The sequence below is a fragment of the Sapajus apella genome, unplaced genomic scaffold (genome assembly GCF_009761245.1).
Source record: "Sapajus apella isolate SASKATOON/1434 unplaced genomic scaffold, GSC_monkey_1.0 scaffold8, whole genome shotgun sequence".
NCBI lineage: Eukaryota > Metazoa > Chordata > Mammalia > Primates > Cebidae > Sapajus > Sapajus apella.
In genome coordinates this window covers 12,095,896-12,119,222 of record NW_022436948.1, presented here as the reverse complement: position 1 = coordinate 12,119,222, position 23,327 = coordinate 12,095,896, and the positions used below count along the sequence as shown (strand labels likewise).

The 23,327-nt window shown below is 38.8% G+C and overlaps 1 protein-coding gene and 1 long non-coding RNA gene across 10 annotated transcripts in view; both read left to right on the top strand.

The window, feature by feature from the left end:
- The window catches only part of ITSN1 (intersectin 1), a 242,499-nt gene that overhangs the window by 78,541 nt on the left and 140,631 nt on the right, over positions 1–23,327 (top strand). For 8 of the 9 annotated variants that reach the window (XM_032276601.1, XM_032276600.1, XM_032276603.1 and 5 more), the window contains exons 5-8: positions 1,164–1,324; positions 16,398–16,577; positions 17,973–18,069; positions 21,762–21,862. In XM_032276601.1, the coding sequence (XP_032132492.1) occupies positions 1,164–1,324; positions 16,398–16,577; positions 17,973–18,069; positions 21,762–21,862 (539 nt within the window). Of the gene's footprint in view, positions 1–1,163; positions 1,325–16,397; positions 16,578–17,972; positions 18,070–19,664; positions 20,717–21,761; positions 21,863–23,327 lie in introns of those variants that run through there. The other variant, XM_032276604.1, reaches the window with a different exon arrangement.
- LOC116550588 lies at positions 5,664–6,103 on the top strand. Its single transcript, XR_004268493.1, has 2 exons — positions 5,664–5,831; positions 5,870–6,103. It is a non-coding gene; the product is annotated as an uncharacterized LOC116550588 (long non-coding RNA).

Below are 23,327 nucleotides of genomic sequence, written 5' to 3'. Positions count from 1 at the left end.
TTTTTTTTTTTTTTTTTTTTTTTTTTTTTTTTTTTGCTCTTCCCCTGCCCACCCTCACGTTTTCTTTGTTTAACTCCGGCTATGCATGATGAATTTCTGTGTAACTTAATTTTTTTTGTAAACACTATCTGGATATGGTTCAGTCTAAAAGATGGCTAGTTATGATATTTTAAATGAACTGTTGTCTTTAGATCTTTCAAATACATTTTTTGTAACATTGATTTAAAAAAATAAATCCTTATGCTTTTAATATCTAGATTAAAAGAAATAAAATCTGAATAAACCTTTTTTATGCAGAAGAGGTTAAATCATGAATACGCACAGTTTGATATAATGTCGTTTCCATTTGCAAGGACAAACTTTCATTCCTTTTGCTTGGCCTTCTACACTTGATCTTAGCCAAAAGGCCGAGAAGTGAGTCCTTTTGCTTACTCTTCTTTGAGAGAAGATACTTTACATTAAAGCTCATTACAGGTTGTACTTGGACCATGTATATTTGAGTACCATTTCAAATAGCAAACACATTTCGTAAGCTGAGTTACAATATTGTTGAGTGATACGGGGCACGATTCTAAAGAAACGTTAGTTTCAAGAGCTTTAGAGGTATAGTAGCATTATAGTTTAGTAAACCTAGCATAGCATAGGTAGATCGTGTCATGTTCCCACGTTGAGGTTTGCAGAACTCCACAGAGAAGTTATTGCAATCTAAGTATCTCTAGCAGTAACATTCTCTGCTTCTAAATCTTTTTCTTTTCTAATAGCTTTATTGTAAAAGAATTCATATAATAGAATTTACTCATTTAAAGTGTCAAATTCATTGGTTTTAGTTTATTCAGAGTTGTGCAACAGTCACTATCATCTAATTGCAGAATGTTTTCATCACTTCAGAAAGAAACCCCTTTGACGTCTAAAGAACAAATACTCACACTGGGGCTGAAAGCTACCTGGTAAAGTGGCAGAGTGGAAGATATTTTATGTTTATATAAAACTTTGCCATTATTTACAGGCTATTCCCTGCAGCTTGGTAAACAGTTAATGTTTTCTGTTGTTCTCCCTAGGGGTAAGGGTGCTAATTATTTTGTTTTCGTGTTGGTGGGAGTGGTGGTTTTGGAAAGGTTCTTTTATGGTCACAGTTGTTCTCAGGCCATGCTGTCGGTTTGCAGGGCACTAGCTGACATGAATAATGATGGAAGAATGGATCAAGTGGAGTTTTCCATAGCTATGAAACTTATCAAACTCAAGCTACAAGGATATCAGCTACCCTCTGCACTTCCCCCTGTCATGAAACAGCAACCAGTTGCTATTTCTAGTGCACCAGCATTTGGTAAGTCTGAAAATGAATTGGTTTTGTGCATTTTGTTGTATATTTTAAAAATAAATGTTTTCCTTTTTTTCCCCTCGTAGATTATAACATTCTGAAATTCTAGGAGGTAATTCTGTCTGAAAAAATGATGGCCCTGTGCAGGAAGATAGTGCTGAGGAGAAGGAGCATGTTCACATTTGAACCCTAGGATGTAAAGTAATCAAAATAAAAGCAGAGGTGCAGGCTGTCAGTCAGGGGAAAAGGAACAAACTTGCAGTCCGCTGCTGTAGCTTCTGGGTGTTTTTTTTTTTTTGCTCTTCTGTTGATCTTTCAGGTTGTTGCATACTTCCTTTTGGTTTTCGGTTTCCACAATGTCTGTTTCTCCTTGTGCATAAACAATTTCTTTGGATTATGGTATCTAGAAATATATATTTTGAATCACACTATTGAGTCAGTTGGCCACATTAAATTCTTTCTTAGAACAAAATGGAATAGAGAAAAAATAAACATTTTTATCCTGATTAAAAACATAATTCCAGCTGGACATGGTGGCTCATGCCTGTAATCCCAGCACTTTCGCCAACGTGACGAAACCCCATCTCTACTAAATATAAAAAATTAGCTGGGTATGGTGGTGTGCGTCCCAGATACTCAGGAGGCTGAGGCAGGAGAATGGCTCGAACCCGGGAGATGGAGGCTGCACTGAGCCAAGATCGCGTCACTGTACTCCAGCCTGGACAACAGAGCAAGACTCAGTCTCAAGCAAACAAACGTAATTCCATAAAAAAATTATCTTTCAAACAGGTATTTTTTTAATAAGTTAATTAGTTAATTAGTTGACTGAGATCAACAGTTCTGATTTCTGTTCTCATTCTGGACTTTAATTTTTTAGGTTGATTTGGACATCACAGTAATCAAATCTAACATCTGATTCATGGGGAGGTTCTTTAACAGTTTAAAACAAAACATGAAAATTGTGGCTAGAGTTTCTTTTCCTCTCTTCATCCTCAGGCAGCTGGTGATAAATGATAAAGTGAAATAGATTTGGGAGGGGGCAGTCAACAGTAATTCAGGGTGTCTCAGGTACTATGATAAGCTAAGATACAGAAATACTCTGGTTTTACTTATTAGGTTTCCTGTTAAAAACAATGTATTGCCTTTCTTTGAGTAAGATTTAGCCACAAGGCTGGTTTTTGTAAAGGAAAAGGTTTTGGGAAGATCTTGAGGCAAATTGTGGTTTGAGAAAAGAAAGAAAAATCCATATGTTAGCAAAGGTAAGGAAGAGCAGATGTGAACACTGCAGCAGCCACCACATGGCTGGGGCCATTGTTTGTCTTGTCCAGTGTCTGCTCACAGTGTTTTGCCTTAGTTAACGAGCTAATTTAAGTGGAACTTGCTCTGAATCCCTGAAGGCCTCTGTAGCCAATCTTTGGTCAGGACCCAGGTGTCAAAACAGCTAAAGGGTGTTTGGGGCTGAACACAGTGGCTCATGCCTGTAATCCTAACACTTTGGGAGGCCAAGGCAGGAGGATTGCTTGAGCCCAGGTGTTAGAGATCAGCCTGGCAACAAGTTCTTGTCTCTATTGAAAATTTAAAAATTAACCAGGCAATGCGGTGTGTGCCTATAATCCCAGCCACTTGGGAAGCTGAGGCTGGAGGATCATGTGAGCACAAGAGGTCAAGCATGCAGTGAGCCAAGATCACACTACTGCATCCCAACCTGGGTGACAAAGTGATACCCTGTCTTAAAAAAAAAAGAAAAAAAAAAACAAAAAAAACACCAAAAACCATGTTTGGTTTTCTATTGGCTTTCTTCCAATGCTGCAAGAAGAAATCTCATCGTGGAGAAAAGGTCAGATGACTGGAGGCATCTCATTCTTCTTTTTCTCTCAAACCTGGGGGTCAGTAATTTTTTCTATTAACATTTAATTTATTTCCTCTTATTCCACTCTGCCATCAGAATTCCAACTATGGAGCTATTGCTGATTTAGTTTCAGGAGGTTGTGACCTTCCTGCTGAGAAGGTTTGACAGTCATTAAGTAACCTGCTACTGTTAGGAAGGGAAATCTGCCAGGATTTCTGCTCTAATACTCTGCCAACCAGCCCATTGCTCTTCCCCCAGACTTCTCCCTGTCTTTCCTCACCTCATTCTCATCACATCGATGTTCTCCATAAATGATTTTGAAGAGGCTAAACCATGAAGGATATCAGGACATAGGAGAAGTTACTAGTACGTGATCCTGATCAAGTTTGCCCAAAGATCTAGTTTGCTAGTTCCACCTCTCAGCTCAATCTAGGGCAATATACATATATTTTTTATAGTTCATTCAGCCATTTGAGAATAAAATAATTTATTACTATTGTTATTATTTTTTTCTTGTGACAGAGTCTTGCTCAGTTGCCAGGCTGGAGTACAGTGACATGATCTCGGCTCAGTGCAACCTCCACCTCCTGGGTTCAATCAATTCTCCTGTCTCAGCCTCCCGAGTAGCTGGGACTTCAGGCGTATGCCACCACACCCAGCTAATTTTTGTATTTTTAGTAGAGATAGGGTTTCACTATGTTGGTCAGGCTGTTCTTGAACTCGTGACCTCAGGTGATCCACCTGCCTCAGCCTCCCAAAGTGCTGGTATTACAGGCATGAGCCACCACACTCAGTCTCTTTTCTCATTAATATTTAAAATTATTGGTCAGGTGCGGTGGCTCACACCTGTAATCTCAGCCCTTTCAGATGCCGAGGTGGGCAGATTGCTTGAGTTACGGAGTTTGAGACCAACCTGGGCAACACGGCAAAACCCCATCTCTACAAAAAATACAAAAATTAGCCGGGTTTGGTGGTGTTTGCCTGTAGTACTAGCTGCTTGGAAGACTGGGACAGGAGGATGGCTTGAGCCCAAGAGGTGGAGATTACAGTGAGCTGAGATTGTGCCACTGCACTCCAGCCTGGGTGACAGAGCCAGACCCTCAAAAAACAAAACAAAAACTTGACTCTGCATTTCCTCGCCCTTATGTATAGTATGTGCCTTCACATATAATATTTTATTTGATCACAATGATATCCCTAAAATGTATGCAGAATTTATTAGCCCTGTTATATAAATGAGGGAACTGGGATTCTAAGAAATTAAACATTTTGCTTAAGGCTTTATTTGTAACAAAGGAGGTAGAACCTGTCTAAAGCTACAGTTTATCTAAAGGCTTTAGGTTTTTAAAAATTACCATCTCCCTGCCTTCATTATCGCCAAACCAACTGGGTAACATGGCGTGTCACTCTTGCAGGGTTCCTTGAGTGCGTGGGTTTGGTTTTGTTTTGCGACAGGTCTCACTATGTTGCCCAGACTGGAGTGCAGTAGCATGATCATAGCTCACTGCAGCCTCTAACTCCTAGGCTCAGGCGTTCCTCCTGCTTCAGCCTCCTGTGTAGCTGGAACTATAGTCATGCACCACCATAGTGAACTAATTTAAAAAAATTTTTTTTGTAGATACAGTCTTGCTGTGTTGCCCATACTGGCCTCAAGCTTCTAATCTCAAGTAATCCTCCCATCTTGGCCTCCCAAAGTGCTGAGAATACAGCATAAGCCACAGCACCTAGTCTCACCTATTTTTTAATGTAGTTGTTAACACTGTAGAATTAAGGCTCAGGCTGGGGTCTGAACAATAATTTTGTTCAACTCCCCTATAGAGAAGAGAGAGAAATGGGGTGCAGTGATACTGTGACTTGCCTAAGGGCACCCAGAAAGTAGAATTTTCTATTCTAGGAAATTCTGTTATCTTCTTTCACCATTGTGTTTGCATTCAGCATAATTCTTCTTCGGTTCTAGACCCAACTTATACAGGAGGAGTCTATTTTTCTTTTGCTTGGTTTTTGTTTTGCCAGAGTACATGGTTTTATTGGATTAAACTGGTGTTTTGTAAGCCCCTACTGTGTGTCCTAGTTGCTGGAACATGCTGGCCTGCAAGACCTCACGGTTCCTACTGTTGTGATGGATGTTACTTTCTTTTCTTTTCTTTTTTTTTTTTTTTTTTTTTTGACAGTCTCGCTCTGTCGCCCAGGCTGGAGTGCAGTGGCTGATACTGGCTCACAGCAACCTCTGCCTCCCAGGTTCAAGTGATTCTCCTGCCTCAGCCTCCCGAATAGCTGGGACTACAGGTGTGTGCCACCATGCCTGGCTTTTTCTATATTTTTAGTAGAGACAGGGTTTCATCATGTTAGCTAGGATGGGCCCGATTTCCTGACCTTGTGATCCGCTCTCCTCAGCCTCCTAAAGTACTGGAATTGTAGGCGTGAGCCACCGTGCCAGACATTCTTTTTATTTATTTATTTATTTATTTTTGAGATGCAGTCTTACTCCTGTTGCACAGGCTGGAGTGCAGTGGTGCAGTCTTGGCTCACTGCAACCTTCACTTTCCGGGTTCAAGTGATTCTTTTTTGTGGATCTTATTTTCAAATTGTAGGGAGCAAGGAAATAAATACTTTTAGGTAAGAATAAGTGCAATCAGTTCATTAAAACAGGATAATAGGAGAGGGGTGGGGGGCGGAGGGGGGGGGGGGAGAGAGAGAGAGAGAGAGAGAGAGCGCGCGCGCGCGCGAGCGAGCAGTGGAACAGGATGGCCAGGGAAGAATTATTTGAGCAGATGACTGATCTGATGTAGATGATGAGAGCCACGTGAAGACCTAGGGGAGAGGCTCCAGGCTAAAGGAACTGCCATTGCAAAGGTCCTAAGGCAAAAACTAGCTTGGGGTTTGGAAGGTGTGTGAGGGGCATTGTAGCTGAAGCATGGGTAGACAATAAGGAAAAGAAAGCAAGCAAGCAACAGTTTGTTTAAGCAGAAGAGTGACATGGTTGATAGGACTTAGTCTGTGTTATCTGAAGACTGGAATGTAGGGGGACAAGAATGGAATCCTGGAGATCAGTTAGGAGGCTTTTGCCATGGGCAAGAAGTAATGGTGATTTATATCTGGTGGTGAAAAATCAATGTGGAGGACAGATTAGATTCATTATAGCCTGTATTTTGGAGAAAAAGTAAAAAGGACTTGTCAATAGATTGGAAATAAGAAATGAAAAAAGAGAATTAAGGCTCTTTGCATGAATAACTAGATGGATGGTATAACTGCATACTGAGATGGGAATAACAGGAAGAGGAATGGTTTTAGAGGAGAAATTAAGCATTTTGGTTATTTTGAGCATTCTAGTAGATTTCCAAATTGGGATGTTAAGGAGACAGGGATGACTGGAGCTCAGAGGAAGGATCAATCAGCTCCAGGGCAGTTTGGATATGGAGAGGATATCTTAGGGGGACGCTTAGCTATAAGGAACAGATGGTGTAGACCCAGACCTTGGTGTGATGTAACATTTAAAGGCCAGGCAAAAGGGAAGAAGCCAGAAACCAAACTAACAAAAGTGAAATGGCAGAAAGTTGTAGTCCTACTTCAAGAAAAAGTGATCCCCTTCCAAGAAGGAGAGAGTGCTCCATTGTTTGAGCTGCTTTTGAGAGATTGAGTACGAATATGGCAAAACAGTCGTGATTAGATTTCATATGATGAGCTTGTCAGTGACCTTGACAAGCAGTTTCAGTAGAGTGATATAGTCAAAAGCCTGATTGGAGGCTTGGAAGAGGGGAAAGAATTCCAAGAATGAAGACTTAGTACAGTAAGAGGTGATGGCAGCCATAATACAGTTTCTGGTAGATATATTTATTTAGAAAGTTATTAATTCAGAAAAGGTAGTCAGTTGTCAAAAGGATGATAGTCTTTTTGCAGTGGCGTTTTAAAGCACAGTAGGCCAGGCACGGTGGCTCACACCTATAATCACTGCATTTTGGGAGACTGAGGCTGGAGAATTGCTTGAGGCTTCTAATTCAAGACCAGCCTGGGCAACATAGTGAGATCCTATTTCCTATTTTTTTTTAATATAGATAGATAAATAGATAATAAATTTTTCCATTTCTGTAAAATGGAAAAATTATTATGTAAGAGAAGATTTTAACAAATTTGGAAGCTTAAAAGGTCTTTTTTACTAGTCTGGTGATTAAACAGTATTTTTTAAATTGTTATCTTTTTCCTCAGTGTCTTGTTGAGGTTAGCTTCCTTTTAGGTTAGGAGTCTGCAGCACAGCAGGGGCAAGTATCTTGAAATTTAACTGGTTGTACAGTATGCTGTGTCAAGCCTTTTGAAAGTCTGAATAATGGCTCATGAAAACTTTTTAGTTTGTTTCTGTCTGTTCTTAGTTATTGCTTGAGTAATTTGACATTCTTATGTAAACAAAAACCATGATTTGGGGTATAATTCAATATGGTTATCAAAAGAAAAAAAGCAAAAAATTTTTTAAAAGAAAAACACATTAAAAATATAGTTATCAAATAATCTAGAAAATTTTGGAATTCTAAAACTGACAAGGTCAACCTGATACATATTGCTATGTGTGGTTATGTAAAGTAAATCAGATTCCAAATGAGATGTGTGGTAATGTGCTTGATAGTATGTATGTGAATTGTAAACCCACACATCTAGATGACTATGATTAATAAACTTTTACTCAATAAAGCCCAAGTTAGATTTTTTTTCCTTCTCTGTTGGATTTTCAGTGTCTTATAAACATTGTTTTTAAAAATGAAAGTAGTCTGATTTTCTTACTGTATAAGTAATAGATGCTAATTGTAAGTCAACAATGCAAAAAGACTTAAGTAAAAATTACTATTAGTTCTGTCACCCAGGGATGACCACTGTACTCAACAACACTATTTTTAATAATTTTTTTTGAGATGGAGTCTTGCTGTGTCTTCCACGCTGGAGTGCAGTGGTGCAATCTCAGCTCACTGCAACATCTGCTTCCTGGGTTCAAGCAATTATCCTGCCTCAGTCTTCCCAGTAGCTGGGATTACAGGCACATGCCACCACACCCGGCTAATTTTTGTATTTTTAGTAGAGATGAGGTTTCACCATGTTGGCCAGGCTGGTCTCAAACTCCTAACCTGGTGATCCACCTGCCTCTACCCCACAAAGTGCTGGGATTACAGGTGTGAGCCACTGCTCCTGGCTCTATTTTTTAGGTCTTATAAAGGTAATACATGTTCTTAGTTAAAAAAGAAATACAAACAAAACAGAATTGAGTACATTTGTAAGAGTGCAGGAGGAAGAGGGAAGAATTCGGGTATCTGGTACACTTGAGAATAGAAAAACCCCAAAATAGCTAACAGGTATTGCAAGAAATTTCAACTAACCAGTCTGAGAGCAGCAATAGAAATGGGAAAAGGTTATGCTCTCTGCAGTACTGAGTGCGTACAAAGGACCTGAGAGATTTGGAGCAGTCCAACCCTTATGAACTCTCAAAACTGGCCCAACAAACCTTCCTTTTGAGATATAGCTTCGTACTCAGGAGAAATGACTGGGAGTGGAATCAGAATTGAGCAGTAGAGGGACATGGATACAAAGGAAAGAAAAGGTCCAGGAAAAAGTAGGGGAGGAGGACGGAGACTGGAATTCCTAGGAAGCAAGGCTCACATAAGAATGAGCAACAGAAAATATCAAGCAAGGTCAAATCCACTGCAGAAAGTGTCAAGCAATGTCAAACAACACGAAGTTATTATTAGAAAAAAGGAGAATAAAGGGAGTAACACCCCTGTGGACAGTAAAAGCAACCAGCAAATCACTACTTTAAAACCAGCTCAAAGAGAACAAGAAAATGGTACAAGACTTGAATCAGAATTTTTAAGTCTCAGAAATAAGGTGACAGAAAGAATGAGAAATAAAAGAAAAATTCATTCGAGAAATGAGAATGCAACTAGAAGCAACACAAGGGATACTAACTGAAGAAAAATAGAAGTTAAAAAGAGGAAAGAATTTTAAATTAGAAGGAAATTAGACCAGGCACAGTGGTTCATACCTGTAATCCCAGCACTTTAGGAGGCTGAGGTGGGTGGATCACCTGAGGTCAGGAGTTCAAGACCAGCCTGGCCAACATGGTGAAACTCCATCTCTACTAAAGATACAAAAACTAGCTGGGCATGGTGGCAGGCGCCTGTAATCCCAGCTACTCGAGAGGCTGAGGCAGGAGAATTGCTTGAACCTGGGAGGCAGGGGTTGCAGTGAGCCAAGATCGCACCACTGCACTCTAGCCTGGGTGATAGAGTGAGACTCTGTTTCCAAAACAAATAAATAAATAAAAGGAAATGAAAAAGATATAAAAAGAATTTGAGAAACAGTAACACATATTTAAGATAAAGAAGATTGAATTATGGGCAGTAGGAGTCCCTGTGGAAGAAAGCTAGACCAAGGGAATTCAGCAAATGATAAAAATGAATTCAAGACAACTTTCTTAAAATAAGAGATTCTCAACTATATTTAAAAGGATATCATGTGGCCAAGAATATCAATCTGAAAAGTCCAACACTAAGATATATTCCAGTTAAAGGAAAAAGTATTTAGGCATGTAGAAAAAGAAAGCATACGACTTACAAGGGGGAGAATTAGATTTTCTTCAGATTTTTTGACAGCAGTACTTTCTGCTAGAAGAAAATGGAGTAACATATTTAGAATTTTCAGGGAAAGAATAAGCCAAGGATTTTATGGCCAGAAAAACTGACTTTCAAGTAGAAAAAACAGACAAACTGTTATCAATTTATAAGGACTCAAGGTATATTAACCTAAGTTTTCCCAAGGAATCTATTAGAGAATGTGCTTCAGACAGCCAAGAGGTAGGTCAGCATAAGGACTGGTGGTGAGCACTAAATACATAGTTAGCTGTAGACCTAAGACTGAGTGAAGGCTGAGGAAGAGAGAGTATTGGACGTAATTCCCATGCACTGACAACATGGATACAATAAAAGTTTAAGAGGGACAGGACTGCATGCAAAATAAAATGATTTAATGCTTTCAGAAATTAGTATTAGTAATGTTATTCTGAAACTGTTGTCTTGAGATATGTGATATAAACAAATGAGTAATTATGGAATAGTCTAATTCTGTCGTTTTCTATATCTTTGAAAAATCTGTATTCTTGCTGTGAAAGAAAGGAGATACAAATGTAATAGTATCAAATATAAAGAAAAAGCTGTATAGACTGGGATTTGAATTTTCAAATCAAAAGTGTTAATATGAACTTAGAAGGCCTCTGTCACCACACCCCCATTCTCTTTATCTATCTGTTCATGTGTTTGTCTCCTGGTTCTGTTCACTGAAAAAACTAGAAACAATCATCTGCGTTGAGCATCCTTAGCGCCCAGACTGCGAACTCGAAATATCGTTCCTCACTAAAATAAATCAGAGTTTCCTGGAGAAATGGCTGAATCCAGGTCTAGATATGAAACGTGCCTGAAGAGCTTGAAGGACTCATCTTGTAATACTGGTCAGCAAGGAAGCTATCAAAGAATAGTAGGAAGATATCAGAAATTCTCAGAAGCCAACCCAAAGAGACTTGATTGGCCAAAGAGAGGACAGTTTGAATTTCAAGAATGATAATGTGCCATGAATTAAAACTCAATAAATATTTATAAATTTATGACTCAATAAGATATGTATTTAACAAGAGTAACTTACCTTAGGAAGAGCTTAATAAACCAGTTCATTATCTTGAAAACAGGCTAAGGGAAAGAATCAAGCCTCTATTATGCCTTTCCTATATGGGCTGTACAAGTGAATAGCCACTAGTATATCCTCATTAGAAGCACCTCTTTATAAAAGTATTGCAGCTAGTAAATGACAAAGACATGGTAGAATTAGAACATTACTATTTTCAGCTCCCCATAAATGAATAAATATAGGCATTAAGCATCAGTGACTGCCAAGATCACAAAAAGACAGCTACATTTTGTGTGCTTCCTATAGTCTTGCCAAAGAGACCCAACCTCAGCCCGATCCAGTGTTTGGATGTAGCTGCCTATTTGCAGGAAATACAGAAAATAGAGGGAAATGTTGAATGCAGTCAGCAACATCCAGACTGGGAAACTCCACAGGTCACATGACCTGTATCTTTCAACAGAAAAGGAAATGAAAAGGATGGAGAGGGGCCTATAGATTAAAGGAAACCTCAAAGACATTTTTCAGCAGTGAGATTTCTAACCATGCCTGCGTTGAGCAAATTCTTCCCTCAAGGGCAGCTATAAGACAGGACAGAATTGACAGAATAACCATTTCAGTGCTCTGGAAATTAACCAAAGGTATATAACATCTGAGAATCATTTAAGCTTGAAAAGCTGCTGAGCTTCACATATGAACAGCGTGAGCAGCACAAGTCTGTGGCATTCTTTCCTCGGCATTTTTCTATCCCCCAGCACTTCAGCTTGGCAACATGGAGGGGCAGGTTGTAAATACTAGCAGTCTTACTACTTTGATTGAAGGGGGCTTACTTGCTTTGAGAGTGGGAAGTCATGCCTGTGCCCAGCAACTTTGTCAATGGAAATGACAATTTTGGCCACAGAGGAGTAGGTAGGACCAACAACTCTATTAGCCTGAACTTGTGTGGTCATGGCATCAGCAAGTATATTCTTGGCTGAGGCTGTGCACATGTGCCTCTCAGACCAGGGTGGGCCCAAATCATCTGTAAACTCCTGATTAGGTTTTCAGACTGCGTGCATGAAGAGAGAATATGCAGAAAGGCCCTATGAAATGTAAAAGTTTGGGCAGGCTTTAAAATGGTCTGAACTTTGAATGCATTTTTTGTGCTGACAGATTGGCAGAGAAAGGAAGCCTGACTGACTTGAGGTGTTTGAGCACAATTTCCTTCCCGTCATTGGCTGATTGCTGTGCTGCAAAGATGCAGGTGCAATCCCTAAAAAGCCAGGCTTAAAAATAAAAAAGAAATTTTTAAAAGCACAACTGAGCAGTTCCATCAGGGGCTGTACAACATAGGAAGATAGATTTTTCCAATTTAGCCTTGCAAGTTACTAAATAAAGATAGAAACAACAACCTTCATGGGGAAAATTAGAGCCAGAGTAGCTACAATATATTATCTGAATGTCCATTTTCAACTAAATTTGAGACATTAAAAAAAATTACAGGGTAGTATTGCCTCACCTTCAAGAAAAGAAGCAGTCAAGAGAAACTATCTCTGATCCAGCTGTTGGATTCATTTAGCAGACAAAGTCTTCAAAGCAGCATTTATGTTCAAAGAACTGAAGAACTAAAGGAAAGCATGAAAATGAATCAACAAACAGACACTCTCCAAAAAACAATAGAAATAACAAAAAGAGGAAAACTGAAATTCTAGAAAAGTATAATAACTGACTTGAAAAGTTCAAAGCTAAGGCTGGGCACAGGGGTATGCTTGTAATTACAGCTTTTTGGGAGGCTGAGGTGGGCAGATCACCTGAGGTTAGGAGTTGGAGATCAGCCTAGCCAACATGGCGAAACCCCATCTCTACTAAAAATACAAAAATTAGCTGGGCCTGTAATCCCAGCTACTCAGGAGGCTGAGACAAGAGAATCGCTTGAACCTAGGAGGTAGAGGCTGCAGTGAGCCAAGATCACACCACTGCACTCCAGCCTGGGTGTCAGAGCGAGGTCTCATCTCAAAACAAAAACAAAGGCCAGGTGCGGTGACTCACGCCTGTAATTCCAGCACTTTGGGAGGCCAAGGCGGGCAGATCACCTGAGGTCAGAAGTTTGAGACCAGTCTGACCAACGTGGAGAAACCTCATCTCTACTAAAAATACAAAATACATAGTGGCTGATGCCTGTAATCCTAGCTACTTGGGAGGATGAGGCAAGAGAATCACTTAAACCCAAGAGACAGAGGTTGCAGTGAGCCAAGATTGTGCCATTGCACTCCAGACTGGGCAACAAAAGCAAAACTCCATCTCAAAAATAAATAAATAAAATAAAACCCATAAAGTTCAATAACTAAAGTGAAAAATGTACCATAGGGTCTCTAGCAGATTCAAAATAGTAGAAGACAGAGTCAGTGAAGCTGAAGATCAATCAATAGAAATTATTCAATCTAAAGAACATAGAACATAAAGATTGAAAAAAAAAATAACAAAGTTTCAGAGACTTGTGGAACAAGACCAAGTTTACCAATACGCATGTCATGGGAGTCTTAGAAGGACGATCACGAGAGAAAGGTACAGAAAAAATATTTGAAGAATAAAAGCCAAATACTTACCACATTTGGTGAAAAGCAGTAGTCCACACAGTCTAAAGCTCAGCACACCTCAAGTAGGGTAAATACAGAGAGACCTACACCCAGACACATAAACTGCAAAAGCTGAACATAGAGAGAAAACCTTGGAAGCAGTAAGAGAAAAGCAACTCATCATGGATAGGGGGGCATGGATACTAATAACAGCAGACTTGTAATTGAAAACAATGGAGGGCAGAAGGCAGTGGAATATTCAAAATGTTGCAAGAAAAAAAAGTCAACCCAAAATTCTATATTCAGCAAAACTATCAGTTAAAAATGAAGGTGAAATAATGACCCTTTCAAATAAAGACTGAGAAATTTATTGCTAGTAGACCTACCTTAGAAGAAATACTAAAGGAAGATGTTCAGGATGAAATGAAATTACAAAAGGTGGTAACTTTAATGTATGGAAAGAAATGAAGAGCATCAAAAGTGGCATACAAGTAGATTAATTAAAAAGACCATGTGAATCTATTTTTCTTCTTTTCTCTCAAGTCTAAAAGGCATAAGATTGTATAAAGTAATAACTATTGAGCTTATAACATATAAGATGATATTGTGTGTGACAGTACTAGCACAGAAGAGGAAAAAGAAAATTGAGCTGTATTTGTGTAAAGTTTCTATATTCTGCCATTAGAAGTTGATTATGATAAATTAATTGGGAGATTTTAATCCCTGCAACAACCACATAGAATATTACTTTTGGATGGATACAGTGGCTCACCCCTGTAATCCCAGCACTGTGGGAGGTTTGAGGTCAAGAATTTGAGACCAGACTGAGTAACATAGCAAGACCCTGTCTCTAAAAAAATAAAAATTAGCTGGGTGTGGTAGTGCATGTTTGTAGTACCAGCTACTTGGGAGGCTGAGGCAAAGAATCCCTTGAGCTCAGGAGTTGAAGTTTACAGTGAGCTATGATCACGTGACTGTTCTCCAGCCTGGGTGAGAGTGAGACATTATCTGTAATGATAAAAGAAAAAAAAAGAAATGTTTTAATTACCATTATGTAGTAATAATTAGTTTTTTCAATTACCTTTCTCAGGTTGAAAAGAAAATTACTTTTAAAAAAATAGTAAAAGGTGTGGTGACTCAGCGCCTGTAATTCCAGCATTTTGGGAAGCTGAGGCAGGATGATCACTTGAGCCTAGAAGTTCGAGACCAGACCTGGCAACATAGCAAGACCTCATCTCTACCAAATATATATATGTAAAAGCTGGATGTAGGGATACATATCTGTGGTCCTAGCAGCTTGGGAGGAGGCTGAGCTGGGATGATCGCTTCAGCCCAGAAGGTGAAGGTGATTGTGCCATTTCACTCTAGCCTGGGCAACAGAGTGAGATCCTGTCTCAAACAAAAATATTAAAAAAAAATAGTAGGGGGCATTTAAACAACTAAAATTTATTTACTCAACGTGAAAGAAGGTATTAAAGTTGGGACAGAGAAATAAAAGAGAAAGGAAGGTTTTTACCTTTTTTTTTTTGAGACAGGGGTATCACTGTGTTGCCCAGGCTAGAGTACCTGTTGCCCAGGCTGGAGTACTTGTCCAGGCTGGTGTGATTGTGGCTCACTTTAGTCTCAACCTCTTGGGCATAAATGATCCTTCCACCTCAGTCTTCCATGTAGCTAGGACTACAGGTGTGTACCACCATGCCTGGCTAATTTTTAAGTTTTTGTAGAGGTGGAATTTTGCTATGTTACCCAGTCTGGTCTTGGACGCCTGCCCTCAAAGAGATCCTCCTGCCTTGGCCTTCTGAAGTAGTGAGATTACAGACATAAGCCACTGTGCCCACCTGGAAACATTTATTTTTGTTTTATCATTTCTTCTTTATTGGCTAGAATATTTTTATATAAAGATGCTTCCAGGGCCAGGCATGGTAGCTCATGCCTGTAATCCCAGTACTTTGGGAGGCCAGGGAGAGTGGATTAACTGAGGTCAGGAGTTCAAGACCAGCCTGGACAACATGGTGAAACCCTTCTCTACTAAAAATATAAAAATAGTCAGGCATGGTGGCAGGCATCTGTAATCCCAGTTACTTGGGAGGCTGAGGCTGGAGAGTCACTTGAACCCGGGAGGTGGAGATTACAGTGAGCCAAGATCCCGCCACTGCACTCTAGCCTGGGTCACAGAGCGAGACTCCATCTCAAAAACAAAAACAAAAACAACAAAAAAAAGAAAATAAGTAAGTAAACAAATAAAGTTGCTTTCCCCGTCAAACATTTGGTTACCCTGAGGTATAGTAAATATAGGAAAGGCAGATTGCAGTTTGATTTTTCTACATTTTATTTACTAGTTTTCCAAGTAGTAGTAAATTGATTGCCTTAGCATCCTCCTTTTTTGACCAGTTAGGGTTTTGGTTTTTGGGGGGTTTTCTTGGAGAAGGAGTCTTGTTCTGTAGCCCAGGCTGGAGTACAGTGGCGTGATCTTGGCTCACTGCAACCTCCTCCTCCTCCTAGATTCAATTGATTCTCCTGCCTCAGCCTCCAGAGTAGCTGGGATTATAGGCATGCGCCACCACACGTGGCTACTTTTTAAAATTTTTTAGTAGAGACAGGGTTTCACCATGCTAGCCAGTATGTTCTCGAACTCCTGACCTTGTGATCTGCCCGCCTTGGCCTCCCAAAGTGCTGGGATTACAGGTGTGAGCCACTGCGCCAGGCAGGATTTTGTTTATTTTTAAATATCATTTTGAACTCATGGATTTAATTATATTTGACCCTTTAAGTCCACCGCAGTTATTATTCTTTTTGATTCTCATCTTGTTTGATCTGTCTTCAGGTTGAGTCTTGAGTCCTTTTGATGTGATCCTTGACATAATTTTTGATACTCTTTAAAATGACTAATTTGAAGCCTTAATCTTAATTGGAATACATTACAGCTGGAAAGTGCTTTTCTTCTGTAAGCAGTACTGGGTTAATTATTATTGAATGTTGAAATGTGATTGGATGTGAACTGTGTTGGGCTTTTTTTTCTTCATAGGTATGGGAGGTATTGCCAGCATGCCGCCGCTTACAGCTGTTGCTCCAGTGCCAATGGGATCCATTCCAGTTGTTGGAATGTCTCCACCCCTAGTATCTTCTGTTCCTACAGCAGCTGTGCCCCCGCTGGCTAATGGGGCTCCCCCTGTTATACAACCTCTGCCTGCATTTGCTCATCCTGGTATGTGACCTGCTGAAACTATAGGCTGAATTTTTACTACTTTTTTCACTTAATTTCACATTTTTTTTCACTGTTTTAAATGGAATATGCTAGTGTGGAGAGAGTCAAAGAGAATTACAGATTTTTGGGTACCACTGTGGACAAAGGTGAGCTCAGCAGTGAAAGCCACAAATGTAATTTCCTTTCAAGGGCTGAGAAGAGCTATTGAAGTTGAACTGTATTTGAAAATATTTTCTATTTTTATGTATCAGTTACTACTTTTCTTTGTCCACTATGAATTGCTAATAAGCAAGCCAATCCCCTAGGAATAGAATTATGTTGGGGGTGGTGGGAAAGAATAAAAAAGAACACTTCATACTATTTCTTGGTATTACATCCTTGCTTAATTGAAGGAAAGGATTTAAGAGTTTCTGGTTTAATTCATTTCACTTTGAGACTTCATTTAGTCTTTTTTCCTTTAGTTAAAATAAAGCATAAAACTGTCGATGTAGATAGCCTTGGTCTAACATCTTAATTCATTTAATATGGAAAGTATTATTTTTAAAGTACTTTGACTACATCTAAGTAAATTCAGTATTGACGACATGGGTTTTAGCATCATACTTGAAACATTTCCATATGTCAGGATATATCTTTAAGTTATGGCCAAAGAAACTAAATGCACCTTCTTTTTAAATTTTTCTTGTCACTTGTAGTTCATCTTGCATTTATGGCCATGACTATCGACATCATGGTAGCCCAGAACGTGTATGCAGTTGTTTTTCCAGGGTATCAGCAAATCCACACTCTTGAGTCTTCTATTCTTTTGTGGCTAATGGCTAATGGCGAATGTTGCAAGCCATTTGCCATCAGGCAAGGGTAGGGGAATGTGGCTAAGGCATAGACTGTTTTTTTTCTGATACACAACTAACCAACCCCAGTGAGAATCAGACACAAAAGCTGACCTTCCCTACCATCACATATTATCTGGCCAAGACTACAGTTTGTGACTTCTGGGCTCTTACATCTGGAACTAATACTTTAGCTCCTTCACTGCAGTTAAGAAAATGCCACTTTATATATTTAAGCTGTTACCTCTTTAACTATTGGAACAGGTCCTATAAAATGTGATGCTAAATGTTTAATAAAGAATAAAATTTAAAAAAAAAAAGAATAAAATTTTATGGAAACCAGCGTTACAATGTAGTAAGGTGATTTTTCAGTAGAACAAGTAAATCTGGAAACCTTTTTGTCAGGAGGACAGAGATTATGGAGGGAAAGGCTCGTTTTCCGTCTAGACTGGCAAGAAAGGGGGAGTTATTTCTGCTTCAGATTTGTTGACCGTGCATTTTAATTTTTGTAAATTGGGGACAGTTTCTTTGTAGCATTAAAATTACTCAAAATTTATTTTTACAGCAGCCACATTGCCAAAGAGTTCTTCCTTTAGTAGATCTGGTCCAGGGTCACAACTAAACACTAAATTACAAAAGGCACAGTCATTTGACGTGGCCAGGTAAGTTTGCCTCTTTTTAAATGGGAGGTTTGGTTAAGTCCATTACCTGATTAAATAATAAATTTAACCATAAATCATCTATATTATTTTTGTTGTTGTTATCTTCTTTTTTGTAGGCTTTTGTAGAGTGCTAGTAATAATTTTCTTAATTTCTGGATAGTGTCACTAGCTTTTATCATTAATTTGTTGCGGAGATGAGAGAAATCAAGGACATAACATTTCCTTAACGGCTTTATGTATTTTTTTTTTTTAAAGAGTATAACAAATGGATAGTAATAAAATGTTTAAAAACAGTAAAATAAAATTCTAAATGTAAGGGAAAAAAAGCAAATGAACTATTTTATATATTTATGATTTACAAGTTTATACGTAACATTTTTATATGAAGATTGGAGTCATAGTTGGCCTTATTTTTAATTCTTTATCAGATAATCCTATGAAGTTTATATGGGTAATTAGTAAAATCCTATTAAAGACCATTTATTATGAAATAAATTATCCAGATAGTGGACAATTCACATTAATCAAATGCGTGGCTCAATTTTATTAAAATTGACATGACCTTATTGCTTATATTTTGGCCAACCTTTGTTTCAATGATTACCTTTCATATTTTTATTTTATTTTACTCCTATTTTTTGGCCTTGCATACTGCTATACTAAAATGAGAAATTAAGTCTCATTTAAGCCATCTCAAAACTTTTAGGCCAGGCATGTTGGCTCATGCCTATAATGCCAGTACTTTGACAGGTCAAGGAAGGAGGACAGCTGGAGCCCATGAGTTTGAGACCTGCCTGGGCAGCATAGGGAGACCTTGTCTATACAAAAATTTAGAAATGAATAGGCTGGGCGCGGTGGCTCACACCTGTAATCCCAGCATTTTGGGAGGCTGAGGCGGGCGGATCAGGAGGTCAAGAGATGAAGACCATCCTAGCCAACATGGTGAAACCCCATCTCTACTAAAAAATACAAAAATTAGCTGGATGTGGTGGCGTGCACCTGTAGTCCCAAATACTCGGGAGGCTGAGGCAGGAGAATTGCTTGAACCCGGGAGGCGGAGGTTGCAGTGAGCTGAGATCATGCCACTGCACTCCAGCCTGTAGCCTAGCAAGGCTCTGTAAAAAAAAAAAAAAAAAATTAAAAATGAGATGGGAGGATGGCTAAAGCCAGGGAGATCGAGGGTGCAGTAAGCTGTGATCAGGCCACTGTACTCTTGCCTGAGTGACTGAGCAAGATCCTGACCCTGCCTTTAAAAAAAGTTTTTGGAATTTATCTTTTCTTGCGTCAATCCTCTCATTAGAAATTGTTAAGTGAATCAAGTCATTTCCCCATTTTCCTTTTTTTTTTTGAGAGATGGAGTCTTCCCCTGTCACCCAGGCTGGAATGCAGTGGCATGATCTCGGCTCACTGCAACCTCTGCCTCCTGGGTTCCAGCAGTTCTCCTGCCTCAGCCTCCTGAGTAGCTGGGATTACGGGTGCCCGCCACCACATCTGGCTCATTTTTGTATTTTTAGTAGAGATGGGATTTAACCATATTGGTCAGGCTGGTCTTGAACTCCTGACCTTGGTCCACCTTGGCCTCTCAAAGTGCTGGGATTACAGTTGTAAGCCACCACGCCTGGCCCATTTTTCCACTTTCAAGAGAAGAGCACGTTGAATATAATTTAGTGATTAATTTATTAGCTTTTAGAAATGATTTAAAGAAAATCCATGCCAAAAGCTTTATATACATTAACTCATTCTTCCCCATGAGATGATTCTGTTACTCTCTGATACAGATGAGGGACAAGCTCAGAAACATTATATAACTCGCCCAACGGAACATAACTCATAAGTGACAGAGCTGAGTCAAACTGAGTTATGTCTGATTTTAAGGCGTATGTTCTTAACTATGCAAGTTTTCTTTTAAAATCTTAATTTAATTGTAGGATACAGGTATTTATTTGTCTTCCATTTAATTGAGATTTTACTCCTAAGGTGCTTGAATATGTATTGGACATCTACTTTCTCGGCACGTCAGTAATCCTGTTCAGCCCCACAACTACCTGTGCAGTAGATAGTGTCTCAAAATCATGCTTGAGGAAGCATGCCCAGAGAAGCTCTAGTCCTCACCCATAGTTTATAGCTTAGTGTATGGTGGACCTGAGATTTAAACCTGTATCATCTTACACTAAGTTCCTTTTTAAAAAAAATTTCTCCCATACCATGTTCTAGTTTTGAGTTTACTGTGACTCTGCAGAAGAGATTTTGAAATCTTGCCTTACTGATCTGTGAAATTAGAATGAATAGACAGTCAGTATTAGCAAACGTTAGTGCTATTAAAACAACTGTTTGTTTTTTTTTTATGTTAGTAGTCACCTTTTTAATAATGTATATTTCTAGCCAACTTTTGCAATGCAGTATTGAACTTTTGGGTGCATTGTAATGAGTTTTTAGTCTATTTAAATTCTCAGGAATTCGGCAGAAAACTCTGATGTGATAAGTGTAATCTGGAACAACTTCTGTGTGTAACACCCAACATTCCTGACATGTAGGAGTTAGATAGTTAGCTTCTTGACAAATAGGCAGGAGTTGGAATCAGCAAAAATGCTAGTTAGTTTAACATGAGAGAATTGGTGCAGAAGTACTCACAGCAAAATAGATCATGGTAAGTGTTTTTTTTATTAAGAAATTCATAAAAATTGAAAAAAGGTGAATTTATCTAAGTACTTCTTGTTTGGGTGCTATTTCCTATTCTTGAACTGTATATAATAGGTTTAAGTGCCTACATAACACAGCTAAGTAAGATTTTGCTTTTACATGTTTGAAATAGATATTTTTGTAGAAATGAAAGGAAATTGCAAATGGAGCATTAGTTGTAATCTGTCCTGGAAGGGAAATTCCATTTTTACTGTCAGCTCAGCCATTGTATTTAACTTAGAGGTCGGAGGCTTAACAAGCCATTGGTACCAACGTGATATTTGTGTGGACAGTGGCATCTGAGGAACTAATCACTAAGGAAGTATAGACCCAGACTAACTAGTGGCAGGTGTATCCTTGGGCCAGGTCGGGATTGCAGCACATTGGCAAGGAGAGATCAGTACTGGATTGTAGTCTAGAAAGTGAAGCTCTGTCCATTACCACTCTGCTTATGTGTCATAACCCTGGAAATGTTCTGCTCTCTCTCTCTGGGAATCTGTCCAGTGGGTCAGAATTTAAACAGAATGGAGTAATTTCCTTCATTAAGAAATGGGTCCTGTATATTCATGTATAGAAAGTTCAACATTTTTAGAGAATTAGTACCTTTAAGGACAGTTACTGGTTTACTTTTAGCATTGCTTTTTAACCAAAAATGAAGTATTTAGAAATTAGAATAGCCTGGGTATGATCATATTGCCTCAGTTACAAGAGGTTTTTCATACTTTAATAGAACCTTTAAATTATTAAATTTTGTATACAACTTGAAACAGCCATTTGGTCTATTGTGTTTATCCATGATTCTGGAAAAATAATTACCTATTTTGAGAGAAATGTTCATGATCTTAAAAATGGGAAATACTCATGGCAAAAAAAAAAATCAGAAATAATGATAATAAAATGTTAAAGTTAGATATGGTTATCTAGATAAGTTCTTAGTTTACTGTCTTTAGGAAACTTTACGAGACTACTCCTTATGGATAATCCTCTTTCTCTCCTTTTTCTTTTCCCCACAGTGTCCCTCCGGTGGCAGAATGGGCTGTTCCTCAGTCATCAAGACTGAAATACAGGCAGTTATTCAATAGTCATGACAAAACTATGAGTGGACACTTAACAGGTATTTACAAATAAAAATTTGTGAAATATGATCTTTGTTTTCAATGCAAACTGTTTCTAGATATTGGGTCATGGATATTTTCCAAATGTTTATATGCTTATTTCTTAGCAGTGTTTTCATTGTCTGTTATCTTGTGTCCTTATCCGCTGATAAATCCTTACATAGTTATATCATTTTCTCATGCCCCATTGCTTCGTGGTAAAATGGAACATAGACCAGGAATCCTCCTGTACACTGAAAGCTACTGATATGCAAATCAGGGCACTAGCAAAGAAACACTTCTTTGAACCAAAAACCAGCTTCAACTTCTGAAGTCCAGCATTGAACCTGATAAACTTGAAGCTGTGTGTTCACCAGGTCAGAGTTGAAGGCAGCAGGCAGGGTAAAAACAGGGAGTTGGGAACATGGCTCTGTCACCGCCTAGCCAGGGCTCACCACTTGGATACTTCTTCTAGTAACTAGTAATATAAAAGGCCAGAATTAACTTAGACAATCTCAGTGGATTTTTTTAAAAGAAGAATGATTCTGTTATCTACATTGGAAGGGTAGACAGGCATTTTAGCATACTGTTCAAAATTTTTCTCATGAAAGGTTAAATACTTGTTAGAAAGTTATAAAGAAGGCTGAGCATGGTGGCTTATGCCAGTAATCCCAGCACTTTGGGAGGCCAAGGTGGATGGATAACCTGAGGTCAGGAGTTTGAGACCAGTCTGGCCAACATGGTGAAACCTCGTCTCTACAAAAAATACAAAAATTAGCCGGATGTGGTGGCAGGCTCCTGTAATTTCAGCTACTTGGGAGGCTGAGGCAGGAGAATTGCTTGAACCTGAGAGGTGGAGGTGGCGGTGAGCCGAGATCACGCCACTGCACTCCAGCCTGGGCAACAGAGTAAGATTCCATCTTAAACAAACAGACAAAAAGAAAGTTATAAAGAAAAGCATAACTTTAAAAAAAGAAAATAGAGACCTCTGATATGAATATTAAATGTTAAAGGAAAAAAACTAACTGCCATCTAACAAATATGAAAGGAAGGGAAAAAAATAGGTTTCCTGGGTGGCGGGTAGGGTGAGGGGAGGATTATAATCCAAAGCACTTTTAAGAACTGATTCATATTATTTTTTTCTTGCTAAATCTTAAAATTGCAATTTTTATTTCCAAAAGAAAAAAATGTATCTTATATTTTAAAATGCCAGAGTTGGATGAGATTTTGAAGGTTTCTAATCTAATCTTGAACCTTGGCCCCTTTAGGGATCTCAGCAGTCACCTCAAATAAGCATGTATTCATGTTTGAATGGGTGAATAGTACATACACACAGATTCTTGATGTTTCATACTTCCTCATAAAGCAGTAACTGGCACTGTTATACATGGTATGAAAAACCAGCCTAGCTTATGCAGACACTGTATTTTTTTATTTTTTATTTTTTTTGAGATGGAGTTTCACTCTTGTTGCACAGGCTGGAGT